We start from the raw sequence: 21,626 nt of genomic DNA, 5'->3' as shown, positions 1-21,626 counted from the left end.
GGTTACGGTGGGTCGAGTGACATTGTCCCCCTCCACGACCAACGTTTCGGGTGCTGGCACATCTCGAGTCGCCTTGCCAGCAGGCGTTTTCTTGCTCCTCCTTTGCCTCGGTGGTTCTTCGTCGTCGTCGTCAGGAAGGTCAATAACAATGTTAGATGAAGCTGCAGAAAGAATCAAAATTAGAGACAATAAGTCAGTCGACTGAAAACGGCGTCACAAGAATCATACCTGGTTGCGAGGTAACAGCATCCTCCATCTCGTGGTCTTCAGCCTTGGCCGAAGTTTCAGAAGTAGCAGCGCTGCAGTTCCAAAAGCCAGTCGATTGGTCCATGAATCGACCAAGAACAAGTTCATGAAACAGGGAAAGCTCAAAACTACCATTACCCTGAGATAGTGGGGATCACCATCTTCATCTTCGGCAAGACCTTCGCGGGCTTTGATGGTACCACTCGAGATTGCTTCAGAGCCTTCTCAGTCGGCGCCGGAGAAGTGGTCCGAGGGCGCTTGGTCGACTGGGAAGCGGTCGCGTCCCCCTTACCCCGCTTAGTCGCTGGATCATGGGCAAGCTTCGAGCGTCTTTCCGAGCGGGGAGGTGCAACTTCCTCCTCCTCCTCCTCTTCTTTCTCCTCACCAGAATCGTCACCGTCGTCGTCGTCGTCAGCATCCGAATCCCACTCCTTCGGGCTTTCGCCCCTGCTTCCTTCCCTCTCCTCAGTCGGCGTCTACGCCCCATTGGGCATCGAGTACAATTCAGTGGTGACCTGTCAGACAAGCAGCAAAGCAAGACAAAAATCAACCGACCAATTCGCGGCAAAGCAGAATGGATGAAACAAACTACACTCGGAGATAAGCGGCCATACCTTGTCCGGCGTATAGGTACAGTCGAGTGGCAGGATCCTCCTCGCTCCTCGAGGGTTGTCCTTGTTCCCTGTGATGGCGGCCACCCACCTCTCCAGTGTAGCATCGTGGACTGCCTCTGGATGGACCCGAGTGGTGTCTTCAGTACCGCAGTACAGCCACATCGGGTGGCCTCGGTACTGGAGCGGTTGGATACGATGCCTCAAGAAGACTTCCAGAAGATCCATGCCCGTCACTCCGTCCCGAACGAGTTGGACCACGCGCTCCACCAACATTTTTACCTCGGCTTTCTCCTCAGGAAGCACCTTCAGAGAAGACGGTTTGTCCACTCGGACCATGGAGAATGGAGGGAGACCAGTCGACTGCCCCGGCGTCGACTCGTCTTGGCAGTAGAACCAAGTCGACTGCCACCCTCTGACCGACTCAGGAAGGGTCATGGCCGGGAAAGTGCTCTTATTCCTTAACTGGATCCCAAGACCCCCACACATCTGTATAACCTTGGTCCTCTCATCACCCGGGCTCGCCTTTTTTACTGTCTGCGACCGACAGGTGAATATGTGCTTGAAGAGACCCCAGTGCGGTCGACAACCCAGGAAGTTCTCGCACATGGACACAAAGGCAGCAAGATAGGCGATGGAATTGGGATTGAAATGGTGGAGTTGCGCCCCAAAGAAATTCAGAAACCCACGGAAGAACACACTCGGCGGCAGAGAAAAACCACGATCTATGTGAGTGGCTAAGAGAGCGCACTCACCCTCCTGCGGCTGCGGTTGACACTCGACCCCGGGAGCCTCGCTGACCCGTGGGGGATCAGTCCCTCATCGGCCAGGTCGTCGAGGTCCTTTCCAGTGATGGTCGAGCGGATCCAATCCCCTTGGACCCAACCCTTCGGCAGGCGGGACCTCGACGAAGATCCGCCCCGACTGGACGGTCTCCCCTTCGCTTGCCCCGTCGCGTCGCCTTCTTCGCGCGCTCTAGAGCCGCCGTCTTCTCCTTCACCATTATCGCCGGCGAAGCGCTCGAGAGGTGGATAAGGCGGAGGTAGGAGCAGGCGCCGTGGGCGGAGGCAGAGAGGGAAGAGAGGAAAATGGGGAGGCACTGTTCAAAAATTCACCCCCGACGCTTTATATAAGGGCGCTTCCGAGTGGCTGACGAGTGGGTCCGAGCAGATCTGTCACATCCCGAAACAGTCGCACACGTACGATACGTGGCGAAAAAGGCGGCGCGGAAATCGAGGCGTCCATGCCTTATCCCGCCCGATTGCCGCGGATCGCCCCGCTTCGCGCGCTTCCCAAATTTCAGATCCCGCAAAATCCGCTAACAGCAGATCAATCTGTCAGACGATATCCTTCCCGCGATCCGTCGCTCGGAAGTTCACCAAAGTTCAAAAGTTCACTCGACAAAAGATAAGAATGGATCAAGGCGACTGAAGTAAAAGTCGACGCCAACGCCGAAAGAAGAATCGCCGATCCAAGATACGACATAATCAAAGTACAGTAAACAAGTCGGAGAAAATCGTCAACTCCTTCCTCACTCGAACCTCGATCCATTCGGGGGCTAATGATGAGGTTATGTACCTAGGGTAGGGTCATGGACCTATCTAGGATACCATGCCCAAGGACATCATCATACGAAGCTACCTTCCAGTCGACCAAGAGAAGTTCCACTCGACCAAGGGAGACTCCACTCGACTGGCTAGAAGACACTCGACCATGAAGATGCACTCGACCATCAGAAGTTCAGGATCCACTCTGCATCCAAACGCTCTGTAATTGAATAGCCTTAATGGTCATGATGACACTTTATGTAGGGTGTTACCAGTAACGCCCAGCCTTAATGTACTTTAACCCTCCTCTACGTGGGCTGGCTGGGGTCCTGGCGTCTTCTATATAAGCCACCCCCCTCCACTAGTAGAAGGGTTCGCACCCTTGTAACTCATATACACAAAGATCAGTCGACCGCCTCCGGGCTCCGAGACGTAGGGTTGTTACTTCCTCAGAGAAGGGCCTGAACTCGCTAAACACTCGTGTGTACAACTACTCCATAGCTAGGATCTTGCCTTCTCATACTTACCCACCATTCTACTATCAGACTTAGAACCACGACACCCCCTGCCCCCGTATATAAAGGAGCAAGGGAGGAGGAGGCCGGCCCTAGGAGGGGGCGCGCCAAGGGGAGTCCTACACCCACCGGGAGTAGGACTTCCTCCTTCCTTGTTGGAGTAGGAGAAGGGGAAAGAGGGGGAGAGGAAGAAGGAAAAGGGGGCTGCGCCCCTTGTCCAATTTGGACCAGAGGGGGGGCGCAGGCCTCCTTCCTTTTGGCCTCTCTCCTCTATTCCCGTATGGCCCAATAAGGCCCAATACTTCTCCCCGGCGAATTCCCGTAACTCTCCGGTACTCCGATAAATACCCGAATCACTCGGAACCTTTCCGAACTCCGAATATAGTCATCCAATATATCGATCTTTACGTCTCGACTATTTCAAGACTCCTCGTCATGTCCCCGATCTCATACGGGACTCGAAACTCCTTCGGTACATCAAAACTCATAAACTCATAATATAACTGTCATCGAAACCTTAAGCGTGCGGAACCTACGGGTTCGAGAACTATGTAGACATGACCTAGAACTATTCTTGGTCCATAACCAATAGCGGAACCTGGATGCTTATATTGGCTCCTACATATTCTACGAAGATCTTTATTGGTCAAACCGCATAACAACATACGTTATTTCCTTTGTCATCGGCATGTTACTTGCCCGAGATTCGATCGTCGGTATCTAATACCTAGTTCAATCTCGTTACGGGCAAGTCTCTTTACTCGTTACGTAATGCATCATTCCATAACTAACTCATTAGCTACATCGCTTGCAAGGCTTATAGTGATGTGCATTACCGAGAGGGCCCAGAGATACCTCTCCGACAATCGGAGTGACAAAACCTAATCTCGAAATACGCTAACCCAACATGTACCTTTGGAGACACCTGTAGTACTCTTTTATAATCACCCAGTTACGTTGTGACGTTTGGTAGCACCCAAAGTGTTCCTACGGTAAACGGGAGTTGCATAATCTCATAGTTACAGGAACATGTATAAGTCATGAAGAAAGCAATATCAACACACTAAACGATCAAGTGCTAAGCTAACGGAATGGGTCAAGTCAATCACATCATTCTCCTAATGATGTGATCCCGTTAATAAAATGACAACTCTTTTGTCCATGGCTAGGAAACTTAACCATCTTTGATTCACGAGCTAGTCAAGTAGAGGCATACTAGTGACACTATGTTTGTCTATGTATTCACACATGTATTATGTTTCCGGTTAATACAATTCTAGCATGAATAATAAACATTTATCATGAAATAAGGAAATAAAAAATAACTTTATTATTGCCTCTAGGGCATATTTCCTTCAATCCCTAGTTGGTGTAGAGGTTGGGGAAGTGAAATTCTCCCTCATTTTTAAAATGAGGGGTCGTCTCGTAGAGGCCCCGACCCCCGAGCTGCTCCCGCGAGCGTCCTAGGGGGAAACCCTAGCGCGCCACCCCTCGTCCTCCCTCATTGATCTATCCCCCCACCGCCATCGCACAGCGCCGCCGGGAAAAGTCTGGCCGGCATTGGTGGCGGCGGGGATCTTGCCCCTCTCCTCGCGGTTGGCATCCGGCGCGGGACGGCGCTGGGCTGGGTGGGGCCCAGCGGCGCGACAGAGGGCGTGCTGGGTGGCGGCGCCCCTGCCTGGCGGCGGTGCAGCTGCAACTTGGGGCCCCTTCGACACGCGGTGGCTGCGGCTTCTCTGGCAGTGGCGCGAGATCCCGGCGGCGGCTTGGCGGCGTGGCGCGGCGGAGCTCCGACGATGACTCGGTCCTACGGCGGGGTGGAGGGTTGGGCACCGTCCAGTGGTGCTGCCTCCGTGGTGGCTGCGGCTTGGGGCCCTTGACCCCGATCTGATCTGGATCTGGTGGTGCTTGGGTCTGGGCCATGGCGGCTGGCGAGACGTGGTGTTCGTCGGGGCTTGTCGGCCTCTAGGCACCATGGGGATGCCGGCGGCGACGCGTGCCCGGTGTGGTGACGCTGGTGGACGTGGTGGTCATCTTCTTTCAGAGATGGCCGGCCAGAGGCTTGGTGATCGGATCTCGAGATCCATCATCTTGTCCCGGCTGCGAGTAGGGGAGACATGGTTGCCGGTGAAAACCGAGCCAACGGCAGGCGATGGCGGCGTTCTCGCTGTTACCTTGATGGAGGCATCGTCATGTAACTACTGTCGACCCACTCGTGCTGCTCCGGGGGAAACCCTAGGATCTGGTGTTCCAGATCGGACGATGGCGGCACTGCAGTGTCGTTTTTCTCTTGGGAGCATCGTTTGCGGAGCAACGCTGGAAGACAGAGGCAGGAGGTGGAGCGGCTTCGTCTTGCACGGAGCTTCGGTTTGTGATGTCAAGTCATGTCTGACTGACAGGTGCTACGCTTTGTCATGCCTGGCCGGCAGGTGCTACGCACGACAGATCTTCCAAGGACTTCAAGCTGTGTCGGTTGGTGATACCTGGCAGCATGGCGCTGAGGTGTATCAGTGGCGACCGCGATGTGCTCAGCTATTTGCGCGCAGGGAGGAGGTGTTGTTGGGCGCCGTGGTGGCGTCGACGATAACTAGACCGAGCAAGGTTGATGCATCAGTACAATTCTGAAGATGGAGCGGTGGCAGTTGGCGGCGGCGGCCTCTGAGAACACGCCGGACCAGTGTGTGCCCCAGACCCGGCAAGAGGCTAGGTTGGGGTCTCAGGTCTTAGATGTTAGACTTGGCTGCGATGTCTGTTTGGTATTAGACCCATGCTATCTACGCCCCTTCATCAACTGGATAGGTATAGCGACAGTTTGTTGCTTAGACGGCGGCTTTAGTCTTACTATTGTATGACTTTGTAAGGTCTTGTGAGAATAATTAATAAAGTGGCCGTATGCATCGTCCAGATACAGAGGCCGAAGATCATCCTCCTTTTCTAAAAAAAATAAGGTTGCCGGTCCCCTGTTTATCTCTTTTGTCACACAACAAGATATACAACATGTGCATGCAGAAGCATCCGCACGACGACTCGCAGCAGTACCACAAGTCCACAAGTACCAGGACTCCTTTGAGGAGTAAATCTCGGCCACGGTGAGATGAATCGCTTGCTCTCGCCGATACGTACATGCGTGTCATCTGTACAGATTATCCCCTATTTTCTACTCTTTCCGTTCCACAATACATGTCTTCTATTTGTGAAAATATAGATGTATCTAGATATGTTTTAGTATATAAGTACATCACTTTTGAATAAATAGAAGTTAAGTATTTTGGAACGGAGGGAGCATGTGTGCGTGCGTGTGGCTCACTGGCTGTGTGTCGGTGTTGTTGGTTTTCCGGTCGAATGAGTCAAGGCGAAGCTGAAAGTGTTTCCAACCTCCACTGATGTTTTTTCATTTGTATATTTGTTTGGGTACAGGTGGAGCATGAGGTTGGGTTATCTTACTCACTGCGAATGATTACATTCTCATCTTATTATGTACGAACACATCAGATCCTCTCTTGAATTATTGTTTCCCATGTCAAACATATCTTTCTATTAGAATTCCAGTATAGTCTCTTTTACATAGTATAGGAATTAATTTACATAAGTGAATCTTATTTCCGCTTCATATTGACATTGGATATATACATAGTTTCTGTCTGAATAATTATTCTTTCGCCAGTCTTTCAGTTGTGCTATATTGGGGTACATTAGTTCATCTTGGTAATGGTAATTTGGTTGTTCTACAGACTTGCAGGTTGGTGATTATTGGCTTTGCTGCATTGGTTGGTTCAGTTAAACAAGGTGACTTTGCCCTTGAAGTTTTCTTCTATGGGGCAACATTTTTTTTGTCTCCTATAGTTATTTTATTCTAGAAGATAGTTAATGAATTACTTTCATTTTGACGATATGACAAAAAAAAAGAATAGTTGTTCAGCTCAGGGAACAAGATAACCGCACATATATGGATCTGACATCCAAATTTATTCCTTTTATATTCAGCTATAGCTATGCTGGTTCTAATGCACTATTTTCATATATATATATATATATATATATATATATATATATATATATATATATATATATATATATATATATATATATATATATAAGATGCAAGTGCTATCATTGACAGGCTTATTTGTTTCAAATCTTTGTATTAACACTATTGTTTCCATTCTATCACTAGTAGAAAACATGGCATTTGTCCCGGTTCGTAAGGGCCTCTAGTCCCGGTTCTTGAACCGGGACTAATAGGTCGTTATTAATGCCCCCCCCCTTTAGTCCCGGTTCTTACACGAACCGGGACAGATGGGCCTCCACGTGGCCGCTGCGGGCAGCCCAGGCAGGGGGGCCTTTGGTCCCGGTTGGTGACATAAACCGGGACCAAAAGACATCCACGCGTCAGAAGCTGGCTGCAGCTGAGGTTTTTTTTTGAAAGTGGCTGGTTTAGGGGCTTTGGGGGTTAATTTAGGTTGTTATTAGCTAGCTAATAGAGAGAAGTGTCCTCTCTTATATCTTCGTGTTTGGTTTACCAACGCTACTGCTGTGTTCATTTCACCCGCTGATATATAATAACTCTTCATGCTCGCATCATACATCATCATATATAATAACAAGTCCTACTAATCATACATCATCATACAACTTGTACTCATTATTAATAACAAGTCATACGATCATCATACTCATAGTCATCGAACCCAACCCTACATAATTGTTCTTAGCACATGATCATCAGTATCAGGTAGGACCTAAACATACTTAAGATAAAATAGCATAAAACAATATAGACCCTGACTCTCCATTATGAAGAATGGAGATCATCATGTCTCCAATTCCTGCGCTTCGCTTCCTTTTGCTTCCAAGAAGCTCCTTACGATTGTCCATACATTTTTTCCATTCTTTAATTGTCATGTCTTCACTTCTTTTAGAAATACGGTATGGACAGTTGAGATTCGTAGGACGACCTCGTTGTATGTTCAAAACATCAAGGCGACCGCATGTGTATACATCAGATGAGGCACACAATCATTCGGGATTATCTGTTGAAAAATATAGTAATAACTTCGTAGTTAGCAATGATGTACTAGTTTTAGAAGTATGGAAAAAGATGCATGGATATCGTAATAGTAAAAAATCTTACCAGGGTATCTCCATGGTAGTTACCGTAGTTCAACACGTGCACTAGTGGCACGTATTGACCATAATGTTGAGGAGTTCGATTGTAGACATTGTAATTCTCAAGATCAGTACAAAATGCGATCAGATGATTTTTCTCCTTATAAGTTAATTCAGAGCCATCGGTGTAGTGGGTTTTGTCTACCATATTACGCACATTCTTTGAAGAATGAAAATAAGTTGTCAATGAAAATAAGCTGTCAACTATTTTGAAATAAATAATATAAATTACTTAATAACTATGTTTGAGAAGTTCACATGGGGGAAGAATTGGAAGTGTATCCACAAGGACCCAAATGTCCATATTGTCTTGCTCGATTGTAGGATCACCAAGATCCATGGTGATAAGCATACCCTCATCAAAACCATACATCTTGCAAAGTGTTTCCCAATTTTTGCAACCAAAATGGGTTACACTCTCAGCATTATACAACTTTACTTCAAAATCCAGACCATGATGGGTCCTTAGGTGAATTTTTTTGGTTTCCATACTTTCATGGTCTTCAAAACCCATCCTCTCCAAGACATAGCATCTTGCATAGCATGGGATAAGCTAGTCGAATTGGAAAAGATGAAAAATACACGTTAAAATAGTTGAAGTCGTGCTTAATTACGAAAAAAAACTATTGTCGTCATTGCGTACCGTATGAACATCGAAGGTCTCCTCGAGCTTAATGCTGAAGCGCCGATCTTCGTCCAGCTCAAGGAACCTGTCGCACATACCTCAGTCGTCGTGGCACCAGTCGCACTCCCCCGGGCGGTTTTCGTCATCCGAGTACGACATTTCTGGCCTATGTTCATAATTCAAATATTAAACTTGTACAATTAAATATATGTACTAAAAAACCTAAATTAGATCATTATTATTAATTACGGGTTGACTATCGGTGATGGTAGCTCTTCCTTTCATTCTCGAGTGCATTATTACACCAAATTGTCTAGCACACGGGAATGAAGGAGAAGCTACCCCCACGACGGCGTGGATGATGGAGGGGGCTCTTCAATTTTAGCATTCAAAGTAGGAGTACTTTTCCAATATGAGCATTTAATAAGCAAAACCAAATCGTAAAATAAAGTAGTATTCAAATTAGCATGCGTTCAATTATAACCAAAAGTACATCATCTCTTGTGTCCGTACATCATCGAATATTATCACTAATACTCCTCAAATACTATCATACATATAGCATCGCCAATACAGCTAGAACTGTAGCGCCCGATGGGTATCGTCGCGGGCGGTGGACACCCAAAGATAAGGAACCATCACAGAAAAATAGCTCCAGTGAGATCCCTGAAGAACCTGCCAGGTATTGTCGAACCTGCCCTCCAACGCAACCATGTAGCGACGGACGTGATCGTCCTCCTCGCTGACACGGTGACGTACCACCTCCGCGGTGTCCGGAAGCCTCGGCACCGTCACTAGCCCACGCGACCGCCATCAAACAAGGATCAGGTCAACAATGGGCTGGCTCCTCACCAACCTACGTCCCCCGGAAAGTAGCACCTCCCAATACGAGCCCGGCGGAGCCTAGTCCCGGACATGGCCCTGATTAAGCAGGCCTCCACCGCCGAGTCGACGACGAGGATGCGGGATAGGCATCGTCGACGTCGATGTGGGAACTACTTCTATATATAGTAAAATAAAGTAGTTTTATTAATTAAATCAACTAGTTCAACTACTAAGCACTTACTATAAATAAATAAAGTAGTACTTACTAAAAATAAACTACTTCTATACATAGTAAAATAAAGTAGTTTATTAAATCAACTAGCTAGTTCAACTATATATTAAGCACTTACTATAAATAAAATAAAGTAGTACTTACTAAAAATAAACTAGTTTAACTATAGTTTTATTATTTTTCTAACTAATTATATTAAACACTTTCTCTTCTTATTTTCCTTTTTCCTCTATTCTAAATATGAACATATTCATAAATGACTTTGATCATGCACAATTTTTCTATACATACACAATATGAACATGTACATAAATTGACAAAGAAAATTCTATGAACAAAAAAATCATTAAAATTCTATGAACAAAATTACAACAGAAAAATCATAAAAAATCTATGAACAGAAAAAAAATCATAAAAAATTGACATATTCGATCTTTACATATATATGAACATACAAACATGCATATTCAACAACAATATCACCAAAAATCTATTAACAGAAAAAAACTAACACAATATGAAAAAATATCTATGAACTACACATCTAACAAAAAAATCTATGAACTACAAAAAAATCTAACAAAATCTAACTCAGTTAACTAAACATCTAAATTATACTACACATCTAAATTAACTACTATATCAAATTAAATTAGCAAAATTTTTGCTCACGGGATGGCGACGACGTGAGGGGCGCGGCGAGGCCGACGGGCAGGGGACGACGACGGCGATGGCGACGGTCGATGGTGAGGTGCGGCGCGGCGACGGGCAGGGGCCGGCGGTGTCGCGGGGCATGGGGCGCGGGGCGGGGGCGGCAACGACGTCGGGGCGGCGCGGGATGGCACGGGGCGACGACGGGACGGCGAGGCGGAGACGGGCAGCCTGGCGGCATCGGGCGGGGAAGAACAAACTGAACCAAATTTTCACGAGTGCTACTTATATAGGCAGAGCATTGGTCCCGGTTGGTGGCACCAACCGGGACAAAATGCCATCCTTTAGTCCCGGTTGGTGCCACCAACCGGGACCAAAGGCCTCTTTTCAGTAGCCCCAAGGGCGGGAAGCAGAGGCCTTTGGTCCCGGTTGGTGGCACCAACCGGGACTAAAGGGGGGGCATTGGTCCCGGTTGGTGCCACCAACCGGGACTAAAGGCCTTGTGCTGCCCGCGTCGCGGCATGAAAGTTTAGTCCCACCTCGCTAGCTGAGGGAGCTCGAGAGTGGTTTATAAGCCCCAGTCCTGCTGCCCTCTCGAGCCCCTCTCAAATGCAGGCTTACGGGCCTAAATGGACTATATGTGCCTATGGGACTATTGGGCCTATTGGGGGCCTGAATCCTGGCCCATTGTTGGGTTTCTAGTCGTATTCACGCCGTGGTGGCACTTTTTTTATTTTTTTTGTTTTATTTTTTGCTTTGAATTATTTATTTTCTTTTGATTTTTGCTTTATTTTTTTATTCTTTTTTCTTTTAGCTCAGAATAATTATAATCTTTCTGTTACTCCATTAGTTTCCAAATTTGAATAATTATAATCTTTATGCAACTAAAAATATATTTGGAGTGATTCTTTTTCCTGCTATTTAATATTACTGTGTTTTATCATTATATTGAAAAACAGATTTTTTTATTTTAGTTTCTATCAAAAAAATCTTTATGACAATTTTTTTGCTACTAAAGTTTCTAACAAAAAAATCTTTATGATAATTATTTCTTCTTTTCATGTTTTGAACAGAAAATACTTTGATAATTTTAGTTGCATAAATTTTATATAATTTTAGTTTAAAAAAATACTATAGGTTTATAAAAGCTTTTTAGTTGATTCACTTTGCTATTAGAGTTTTATAAAAGCATTTACTGGTTTTTTAGCTATAAGACCTTGAAATTGAAAAGCATTTCAAATGAACTCTGAAAAGGTTGGAAGCTGGCATGGTATTATCATTTCATCCACATAGCATGTGCAGGAAAGTTGAGATGGTTACCGCAAAAACTGTATGCACTTCATGTACAAAACGGACAACCTCTTTCGAAGTATCAGGATTTCATACGGAAACTTGTCTGTTACAACAGGCATTTCAAATGAACTACGAAAAGGTTGAAAGTTGGCATGGTATCATCATAATAGTTGTGGAGAAAGTCTTCACTTTTTCTTCGCTTATGTCCTTTCCTTATTGCGCCGTAATCATGGATAATCTTCATCATTTATCACTATGCTTGGGTCAGCCTTGACTTTCAAGGGAGGAATTTCATGAAACTTTTCATCATCTTCGGACATGTCTGTCTTGCCCTCCACTCCCACGATGTCCCTTTTTCCTGAAAGAACTATGTGGCGCTTTGGCTCATCGTATGATGTATTCGCTTCCTTATTTTTTCTTTTTCTCGGTTTGGTAGACATGTCCTTCACATAGATAACCTGTGCCACATCATTGGCTAGGACGAACGGTTCGTTAGTGTACCCAAGATTGTTCAGATCCACTGTTGTCATTCCGTACTGTGGGTCTACCTGTACCCCGCCTCCTGACAGATTGACCCAATTGCATTTAAACAAAGGGACCTTAAAATCTACTCTGTAGTCAAGTTCCCATATGTCCACTATGTAACCATAATATGTGTCCTTTCCCCTCTCGGTTGCTGCATCAAAGCGGGCACCGCTGTTTTGGTTGGTGCTCTTTTGATCTTGGGCGATCATGTAACATGTATTCCCATTTATCTCGTATCCTTTGTAAGTCAATACAGTCGAAGATGGTCCCCTGGACAACGAGTACAGCTCAGCACAAACAGTGTTCTCACCTCTGAGACGTGTTTCCAACCAATTGTTGAAAGTCCTGATGTGTTCACTTGTAATCCAGTCGTCGCACCGCTCCGGGTGTTTGGAGCGCAGATTGTTCTTGTGTTCATCGACATACGGGGTCACCAAGGTAGAGTTCATTAGTACTGTGTAGTATGCTTGAGACCAAGAATATCCGTCCCTGCATATTATTGAGTCCCCTCCAAGCGTGCCTTTTCCAGTCATTCTCCCCTCATACCGTGATTCAGGGAGACCTCTCTTCTTAAAGCCAGGAATGAAGTCAACACAAAATCCAATGACATCCTCTGTTTGATGGCCCATGGAGATGCTTCCTTCTGGCCTAGCGCGGTTACAGACATATTTCTTTAGGACTCCCATGAACCTCTCAAAGGGGTACATATTGTGTAGAAATACGGGGCCCAGAATGACAATCTCGTCAACTAGATGAACTAGGACGTGCGTCATGATATTGAAGAAGGATGATGGGAACACTAGCTCGAAACTGACAAGACATTGCACCACATCACTCCTTAGCCTTGGTATGATTTCTGGATCGATCACCTTCTGAGAGATTGCATTGAGAAATGCACATAGCTTCACAATGGCTAATCGTACATTTTCCGGTAGAAACCCCCTCAATGCAACTGGAAGCAGTTGCGTCATTATCATGTGGCAGTCATGAGACTTTAAGTTCTGAAAGTTTTTCTCTGCCATATTTATTATTCCCTTTATATTCAACGAGAAGCCAGTCGGGACCTTCATACTAAGCAGGCATTCAAAGAAGATTTCCTTCTCTTCTTTGGTAAGAGCGTAGCTGGCAGGACCTTCATACTGCTTTGGAGGCATGCCGTCTTTTTCGTGCAAACGTTGCAGGTCCTCCCGTGCCTCAGCTGTATCTTTTGTCTTCCCATACACGCCCACGAAGCCTAGCAGGTTCACGCAAAGGTTCTTCGCCACGTGCATCACGTCGATCGAAGAGCAGACCTCTAGGTCTTTCCAGTAGGGTAGGTCCCAAAATATAGATTTCTTGTTCCACATGGGTGCGTGTCCCTCAGTGTCACTCGGAATAGCTAGTCCGCCGGAACCCTTTCCAAAGATTACCCGTAAATCATTGACCATAGCAAGTACGTAATCACCGGTACGCATGGCGGGCTTCTTTCGATGATCTGCCTCGCCTTTGAAATGCTTGCCTTTCTTTCGACATTGATGGTTGGTCGGAAGAAATCGATGATGGCCCAGGTACACATTCTTCCTGCAGCTTCCCAGTATATACTTTTGGTGTCAGCTAAACAGTGCGTGCATGCGTGGTATCCCTTGTTTGTATGTCCTGAAAGGTTACTGAGAGCAGGCCAATCGTTGATGATTACAAATAACAACGCGTGCAGGTTAAATTCCTCCTGTCTGTGCTCATCCCACACACGTACACCATTTCGATTCCACAGCTGTAAAAGTTCTTCAACTAATGGCCTTAGGTACACATCAATGTTGTTGCCGGATTGCTTAGGGCCTTGGATGAGAACTGGCATCATAATGAACTTCCGCTTCATGCACATCCAAGGAGGAAGGTTATACATACATAGAGTCACGGGCCAGGTGCTGTGATTGCTGCTCTGCTCCCCGAAAGGATTAATGCCATCCGCGCTTAAACCAAACCATACGTTCCTTGGGTCATGTGCAAACTCAGCCCAGTACTCTCTCTCGATTTTTCTTCACTGCGACCCATCAGCGGGTGCTCTCAACTTCCCGTCTTTCTTACGGTCCTCACTGTGCCATCACATCAACTTGTCATGCTCTTTGTTTCTGAACAGTCGTTTCAACCGTGGTATTATAGGAGCATACCACATCACCTTTGCAGGAACTCTCTTCCTGCGGGGCTCGCCGTCAACATCACCAGGGTCATCTCGTCTGATCTTGTACCGCAATGCACCGCATACCGGGCATGCATTCAAATCCTCGTACGCACCGCGGTAGAGGATGCAGTCATTAGGACATGCATGTATCTTATGCACCTCCAATCGTAGAGGGCATACGACCTTCTTTGCTGCGTACGTACTGTCGGGCAATTCATTATCCTTTGGAAGCTTCTTCTTCAATATTTTCAGTAGCTTCTCAAATCCTTTGTCAGGCACAGCATTCTCTGCCTTCCACTGCAGCAATTCCAGTACGGTACCCAGCTTTGTGTTGCCATCTTCAAAATTGGGGTACAACCCTTTTTTTGATCCTCTAACATGTGATCGAACTTCAGCTTCTCCTTTTGACTTTCGCATTGCGTCCTTGCATCGACAATGACCCAGCGGAGGTCATCATCGGGCACATCGTCTGATTCCTCTTGATCTTTAGCAGCTTCCATCGTTGCAGCATCATCGGGCACATCGTCTGGTTCCTCTTGATCTTCAGCAGCTCCCCCTGTTGCATCATCACCGTATTCAGGGGGCACATAGTTGTCATCGTCCTCTTCTTCTTCGCCGTCTTCCATCATAACCCCTATTTCTCTGTGCCTTGTCCAAACATTATAGTGTGGCATGAAACCCTTGTAAAGCAGGTGGGTGTGAAGGATTTTCCGGTTAGAGTAAGACTTCGTATTCCCACATTTAGTGCATGGACAACACATACAACCATTCTGCTTGTTTGCCTCAGCCACTTCGAGAAAATTATGCACGCCCTTAATGTACTCGGAGGTGTGTCTGTCACCATACATCCATTGCCGGTTCATCTGCGTGCATTATATATAATTATGTGTGTCAAAAGTAAGAAAATCAGACAAATATCTACCTGAAGTAAGAAAATCAGACAAGTATCAGAAAGAAGATAAGAACAAGCGGCTCACCATGGTGGTGCCGGCGACGAGATCGGGGTGGGCGATCAACGGTAGTGAAAATGGGGACGGGGCGTGACGGACCGCTAAATCTAGACAAATCTCGAAAAAAATGGAGCTCCGAGGTCGAGCTTCGAGAGGAGAAAGCTTAACTAGTGTGGCTCGGGCATTTCATCGAACACCTCATGTGCATAGGAGGTGAACTAGAGCACCAAAATGCCCTCTCCTCGCCGGATTGAAAAAATAGAGCACTAGAGTGCTCTGCCGCGGCGGTGGGTATATATACGCAAGTTATTTGTCCCGGTTCGTGGCATGAATCGGGACTAAAGCCCCCCTTCTGTCCCGGTTCAAGCCACGAACCGGGACCAATGGTTGTGGGCCAGGAGCGAGGACCATTGGTCCCGGTTCGTGGCTTGAACCGGGACAAATGGTTCCACACGAACCGGGACCAATGCCCACGAGGCCCCGGCCGGCCCCCTGGGCTCACGAACCGGGTCTAATACCCCCCATGGGTCCCGATTCTTGAAGAACCAGGACTAATGGCTGGCCAGGCCCGAACGTTAGCCCTGTTTTCTACTAGTGTATGCAAGTAATGCTTTTTGCATGCACATCCTTTGAAAGATAATTTTTTTTCCATGAAAAGGTATTGTTTTGATGCACAGTAAGTCTCTACTTTTTTGTACACAGCTTATTTCTTCACATTAAGCAATTTAGCAAAAAAATATCCCGCAGCATCGTGCGGGGCACTCGCGTTACCATCGTAAAACCTCTTTTTTGTGACATGTGTTTCTGTAATGTTGCAGATAGTATGACATTCAGAGCCGTGTACTTGCATCGGTTTGTTACTTCCCTTTTACCTGATTGCATATGAAAACAAGACCAGAGTATGATTCTGCTAATACATTTCTATGGATTGGCACTTGGGGTTAACAGGTCCATCCATTTTTCATATAAATTTTGGTATGCTCATATTCAGTTCCTCTTTGTATGAATTTCTATACGCAAGGATGTATGATGCAAGATGACTAAGAAAATAAAATTGTATTTTGTTTAGGATTTCAGGCTGCAGTTCGTGTTTGCACCTAGAGTAGCTATTTGTAGTACTGTTGACTAATTGACACTTTTTTCCACAAAGTTTTATGGCATTTGTAGGTGTAGATAGACTGATAATTGGAGTTAGGGTATATCGGCATATCAGTCACATCAGGTGACCTTCACAATTTCAGATAATACTTCCTCTGGGGCCCTGCTTTAGGAATTTTATCTGGTGCTTCCAGATTGTTGGACAAAGATTTGTGGAATAGTAATACATTTACTACTTCTACAACACTACTATTTTTCTCACTGATAGTAACAATATTTGGATGCTTAATCCCTTTACATCAATAAAACTTAACTCAATAAACATGTCAATTACTTTTACCATTACTTCCCCAACCTTCTCGACTACACATCTTTTACAAAAAAGAAGTCTTTTTGTGTGCACAATGTCTCTTTATTGACTCAAAATTCCAATGGATGTTTTTATTGCGATGAAGCATATAATAATGCTCAAGATAATTATTTTTAGCATACAGTCCCGCAACAACGCGCGGGGCACCATCTAGTATTCTAACAATGGCATGCACCTACATCTAAAGAACATGCATGCTTTTTTCAGTTTGGGCAACCAAACAACTTACGTTTCATTTATAATTCTTTTTGTGTTTCATTTATAATTATTTTTGTGTTTCAATGTTTTGAAGTAGCACTATGACTACCAACCAGTTCATCATTCCCCCCCTTCTACTATCCCAATAAAATCCCGAATTTCGGTGCAACTAGACGAGGACATTCCAAGCGAGGAAGAAATGCATGATACGGAACCAGAGTGGATCTTTCATCTCCTTGAGAAACTGAACGAGACCCAGGGAATGATGGTTTTGATGATTCTCTGGCGAGCGTGGCATGTGAGAAATGAAGTTACACACGAGAAACCGGCGGTTCCAATCGAGGCCTCTCGACGGTTGCTCACCAGCTATGCCATGTCCCTGTTGTCGCTACAACACCGCCCAGACGCAGACCCCATCAAAGGTAAACATGTGGTTGACTACTTCGGCGAGCCTGTGCGGAAGCAAAACTCCATATGTCATGTGGAACATTGGACACCTCTGGTTACTGGCTGTGTGAAACTCAATGTCGACGGTTCCTTCCAGCCAACTGACAGCATGGACGGAGTGGGGATATCCTACGTGACCGCCTGGGGGCTATAATGCTGGCAGCGATCAGAGGGTTTGGGAATTGTGTGGACGCCTTGGAAGCCAAGTTGGCAGCAATCCATGAAGGAATCACTCTGTCTCTCAATTGGACTGAACTAGATATCCTTGTGGAGACTGACAGCGCTGATGCGGTGCAACTAATTTCGGCAGCCGGAAAGGATCGTTCAGCACACACTCACAAAGTAATGGAGATCAGATCAATACCGTCTCAAGAAAGAAGGATTCAAATTATGAAGATCAAGCGGAATGTTAATGTAGCTAGTCACACTGTCGCTCATATGGGACATACACAACAGCGTACTTCCTGCTGGTTGCGTTCTCCCCCAGACGAGATTGCGAGCATTGTTGTCGCTGATTGTAATTACATTTCCTGATGAATGAAATCCTTTTTCCCGCAAAAAAAGAGAGGAGGGGGTGTAATTTTATGCAAAATCTCGGGTGAATTTCAACACATCATTTTTTTTGTCCTTCCCATCACATACTCAAAATAACAAATGAATTAAAGCTCGTAATTTCTCTACCAGTCATTGGCTTTTCTTGTGTAAGTGTGCAGAGTAATTCATTTTTTTTTGTCACACGTACTAGTTTGTATACTCCAACACTTATCCGTCGATGGATGCAAAAATAATAAAAGAAATTCTAACTTGCTCATGAAACAGGTTTGGATTCTCCAAGTGTCCTTCTATTCTCACAATAACATAAAGCTTTAGTGTCTCTTTAAATTTCAGGAGTTTTCTACAACATTTAGAGGATTTCAAAACTTTATGTTTTGTTTCTGCATCTCACTCGCAAAAAAAAAGTCTTCTGCATTTGTAAAACTTCTACGGTTCCTAAAACCCTGACGACAGTAAAAACGGAAAAACAATTCTCGAAACACTTTGCCACGATCCAAAGCGGAAAAGAACACTTTGCCAGAACTGTACAAGCCACCCTCCACGAAACCGCCGCGACTCATCTGCTTCTCCGGCAGGGCGGATCACCGTCGAGGCGGAAGCGGCCTAGCGCGCCGACCGCAGAAGCCCCACGCGATGCCTTCCTCCCCCGCCCCATCCCCCGTCGTCGTCCTCAGCGACACCGAAAGCGGCGGCGACGGCGACGCCGTCTCCGACGCCGCGCCCTCGAGGCCCGCCGCCGAGCTCATCGCGTCCACCCTGAGCACCCAGGCCGTGGTCGACGCCCTCTGCAAGAAGCACGGCGTGCCGGCGGAGTTCGCCCGGCGCCCCGCCGGCGAGCTGCGCGCGTGCAGCGTGCCGCCGCCGGGGGCCGTCTCCGTGTATGCCCACGCGCTGGAGGCCGGAGTGCGCTTCCCGCTGCACGCCTTTTTCGGGCAGGCGCTCACCCACTTCCGCCTCGCGCCGGGCCAGCTCACGCCCAACGGATGGCTCGTCCTGGTCGGGTTCGTCGTGCTCTGCCACGAGGCCGGCGTGAGGCCGTCGACGGCGCTGTTCCGGCACTTCTTCTCCCTGTCGACATGGAAGAACGGGGACGGCTGGTACTTCTTCCGCTGCAGGGGAAAGGGATCCGCCCCAACGCTCTTCACCGGCCTTAGCTGTTCCAAATTTGAGAGTGACTGGAAAGGCCGGTTCTTCTTCCTGACGTCGCCGGGTCCATGGCCGTGCCCCGTGAACTGGGGCGACTCGCCGCCCAAGAGCTCCGCCGCAGATCCGGTGCTAATGAGCCAGCAGGAGTCGGCGGGTAAGCTGCTACAGGCACACGGCGTCCCGCTTGACCTCCGGATTTACCTCCGCGACGCAAATCTTCCTGCAGTCTTCTCCTCCGGCGCACCTCCACCTCCACCTCTGCCTTCTCCCCGTCCTACTGTTGCCAAAGGTAAGACTTCGATTCGACCCCCCTTGTCCAATTGGCGCATACTCACAGAGAAAGGTATTTTACTCCTGTTGTTTGTGCGCTAGTGGCGGATCCGCCCGTCCGCGAGATGACTGACACTATGCCAGTGGAGAAGACGGCGGCGCCGGCAGCAGGGACGGAGCAGGTGAAAAGCGAGGCGCACGGCGACAGGCTTCCATTGTCCGGAAAGAAGAGGAAACGGGAGGAGTCTACTGCAAAAGACGGGCTTGGCTGCGCCGCCCCGGTGTCCGACCCGCGGTCACCGCGCTCGCCCGTGCCCGACACACACGACGGTGACACTGCCGACTGGAAGGTCGCACGGAAGGTGCTAGAGTGCATCGTCACGCCGTCGCGGGAGGACAAGTTCGCGTCGGCGAAGCCCTCAGACATCGTCGCGTCGAGCTACGTGGCAATGCTCCAGGTATTCTTGCAACCAAATCGCTCGTCCGTAGGTGTATGTGCGGACCGGACCCGAATCACGTTGTCCGTGTGCAGGCCGCGAACTACGTGTCCTTCTCCTCGGGCTACGCGCTGGAGCTGGAGGAAAAGCTGGTGGCGCGGGAGCGCGACAACATGGCGCTGTGGGAGCAGCTGGACAAGGAGAAGACGGCGAGGGAGGCCGCGGAGGCGGACCTGGAGAAGGCGAAGGCCGAGCTCGCGGCGGCGAAGTGGGCGACTGAGGCGGAGCTGGAGAGCGCCAGGACGGCGGCGGTGCAGCAGTTCATGGGGTCGGAAGAGCACACGCGGCGGCTCGCGGAGCATGCGCTGGCGGGGTACGAGCGCGGCGCGGAGGAGATGAAGGGCGTCGCGCTCCGGCACTACCCGCGCCTCGACGCTGCCAAGCTGGTCCTGCCGCTTGATTAGCCGGTGCTTTGAACTTGGAGCCGTTTTCGTTGATCTTTTGTGGATGGGAAAACTGCTCCGGAGAACTGCGGAGCCATGATCTGGACATATGCCTATCCTAATTTGTTGTTGGTTGAAGGTTTGTTCATGGTCAAGATTGATTTCATGGGGAAATCAAGCCTGTTATCTAGAGACCACCTTTATGTGGAAATCGACTCACTGGTGCATGCAGTGAATACTTCTCAACCTTAGATAGAAGCTCACCTTTCATGTTTCATTTTGATGAATTTTCTACGGTTTTGCTATTTTTTCAGCTGGCTGAAAAGCAATTGGCTTTCATTCAAATTGCGATCCGTCTAATGAAGTGCCACGATTCGTATTCGCAAAAAAAAAAAGTGCCACGATTCGGGCTGCCTGGTAGTGGTTCTCTTTTGTTTTTCTCGGTTTTTCTCGGGCCTGAGTTTTTGTTCGGGCTGCCTGGTAGTGGTTCTCTTTTGTTTTTCTATTAATTGCTTCTCCTCCTGCTCGCAAGCCACCCACATGTTTGTCTATTTGTTCGTTTCATGTCGCTCGAGAGACAGGAAGGACACAGTCAGAGGGGAGGGAAGCTACAGGGGAAGAGAGGGGGAATAGATAATAGAAGCTACATGGAGCACTACCTCATCTTCTTCCCATGGCGATTCCAACGGCTTTTTGAGTGTTTGTGCTCGAAGTTTCCTGCCCCCGGTATCAAATTTCGATCAAAGGGGAGCCCCCCGGCTCCATTTCATAGAAACAAAACCAAAAGCTTAAAAAAGCGAAAACATCTGGGCTAAAACGTCAGGTTCAAGGTGCCACGAAGGACACAAATGCGAAAAAACTACAAGCCACCAAACCGGTGCCGGTCTTTTAAACATAACAAGGTTTGCCGCACTTTATGACTCTAGAAACCTAACCATATAACTAAAAGAAGACCACAATCATCAGGACATGGGAGCGAAGAACCCCTGGTATCCGATTCATATGGGGTGTAGCAGTTTTGTAACCTTGTTTGCTCAACCTTCCCCCCTTCTGCTCTCGATTGTTTGTTTTTGTTCATCTCTAGGTCTAGACTTTGGTTTGCTTAGATCGTTTCCCCCCTCCATCCTCAAATTTCTAAAAATTCCTAGTTGTCCTTTCCTATTCCTAGTTGTTTAGGTGTTTTGTATGGTGGGATTTAAGTTCGGGTGGTTGTCCTCCCCTTGGGGTGTGCTTGTTAGATATTCTAGGGGTTTGTAGTTGCTGATCCACGCATGCAGATGGATTTTTGCTTCGATTGTACAAGTTTTGGTGTGCTCTA

At 47.4% G+C, this 21,626-nt stretch overlaps 1 protein-coding gene across 1 annotated transcript; it reads left to right on the top strand.

Moving 5' to 3' along the window:
• Positions 1-18,516: 18,516 nt before the first annotated feature.
• LOC123157281 (uncharacterized) lies at positions 18,517-20,578 on the top strand. Its single transcript, XM_044575541.1, has 3 exons — positions 18,517-19,447; positions 19,531-19,886; positions 19,961-20,578. Exons 1-3 carry the CDS (start codon positions 18,646-18,648, stop codon positions 20,327-20,329), a joined length of 1,527 nt encoding a protein of 508 aa, XP_044431476.1. The 5' UTR covers positions 18,517-18,645; the 3' UTR covers positions 20,330-20,578.
• The last annotated feature ends 1,048 nt before the right edge of the window (positions 20,579-21,626 follow it).

This window comes from Triticum aestivum, chromosome 7B (genome assembly GCF_018294505.1).
Source record: "Triticum aestivum cultivar Chinese Spring chromosome 7B, IWGSC CS RefSeq v2.1, whole genome shotgun sequence".
Taxonomy (NCBI): Eukaryota; Viridiplantae; Streptophyta; class Magnoliopsida; order Poales; family Poaceae; genus Triticum; species Triticum aestivum.
The sequence above is the reverse complement of the archived record's forward strand: the minus strand, read 5'-3'. Positions and strand labels throughout refer to the sequence as shown.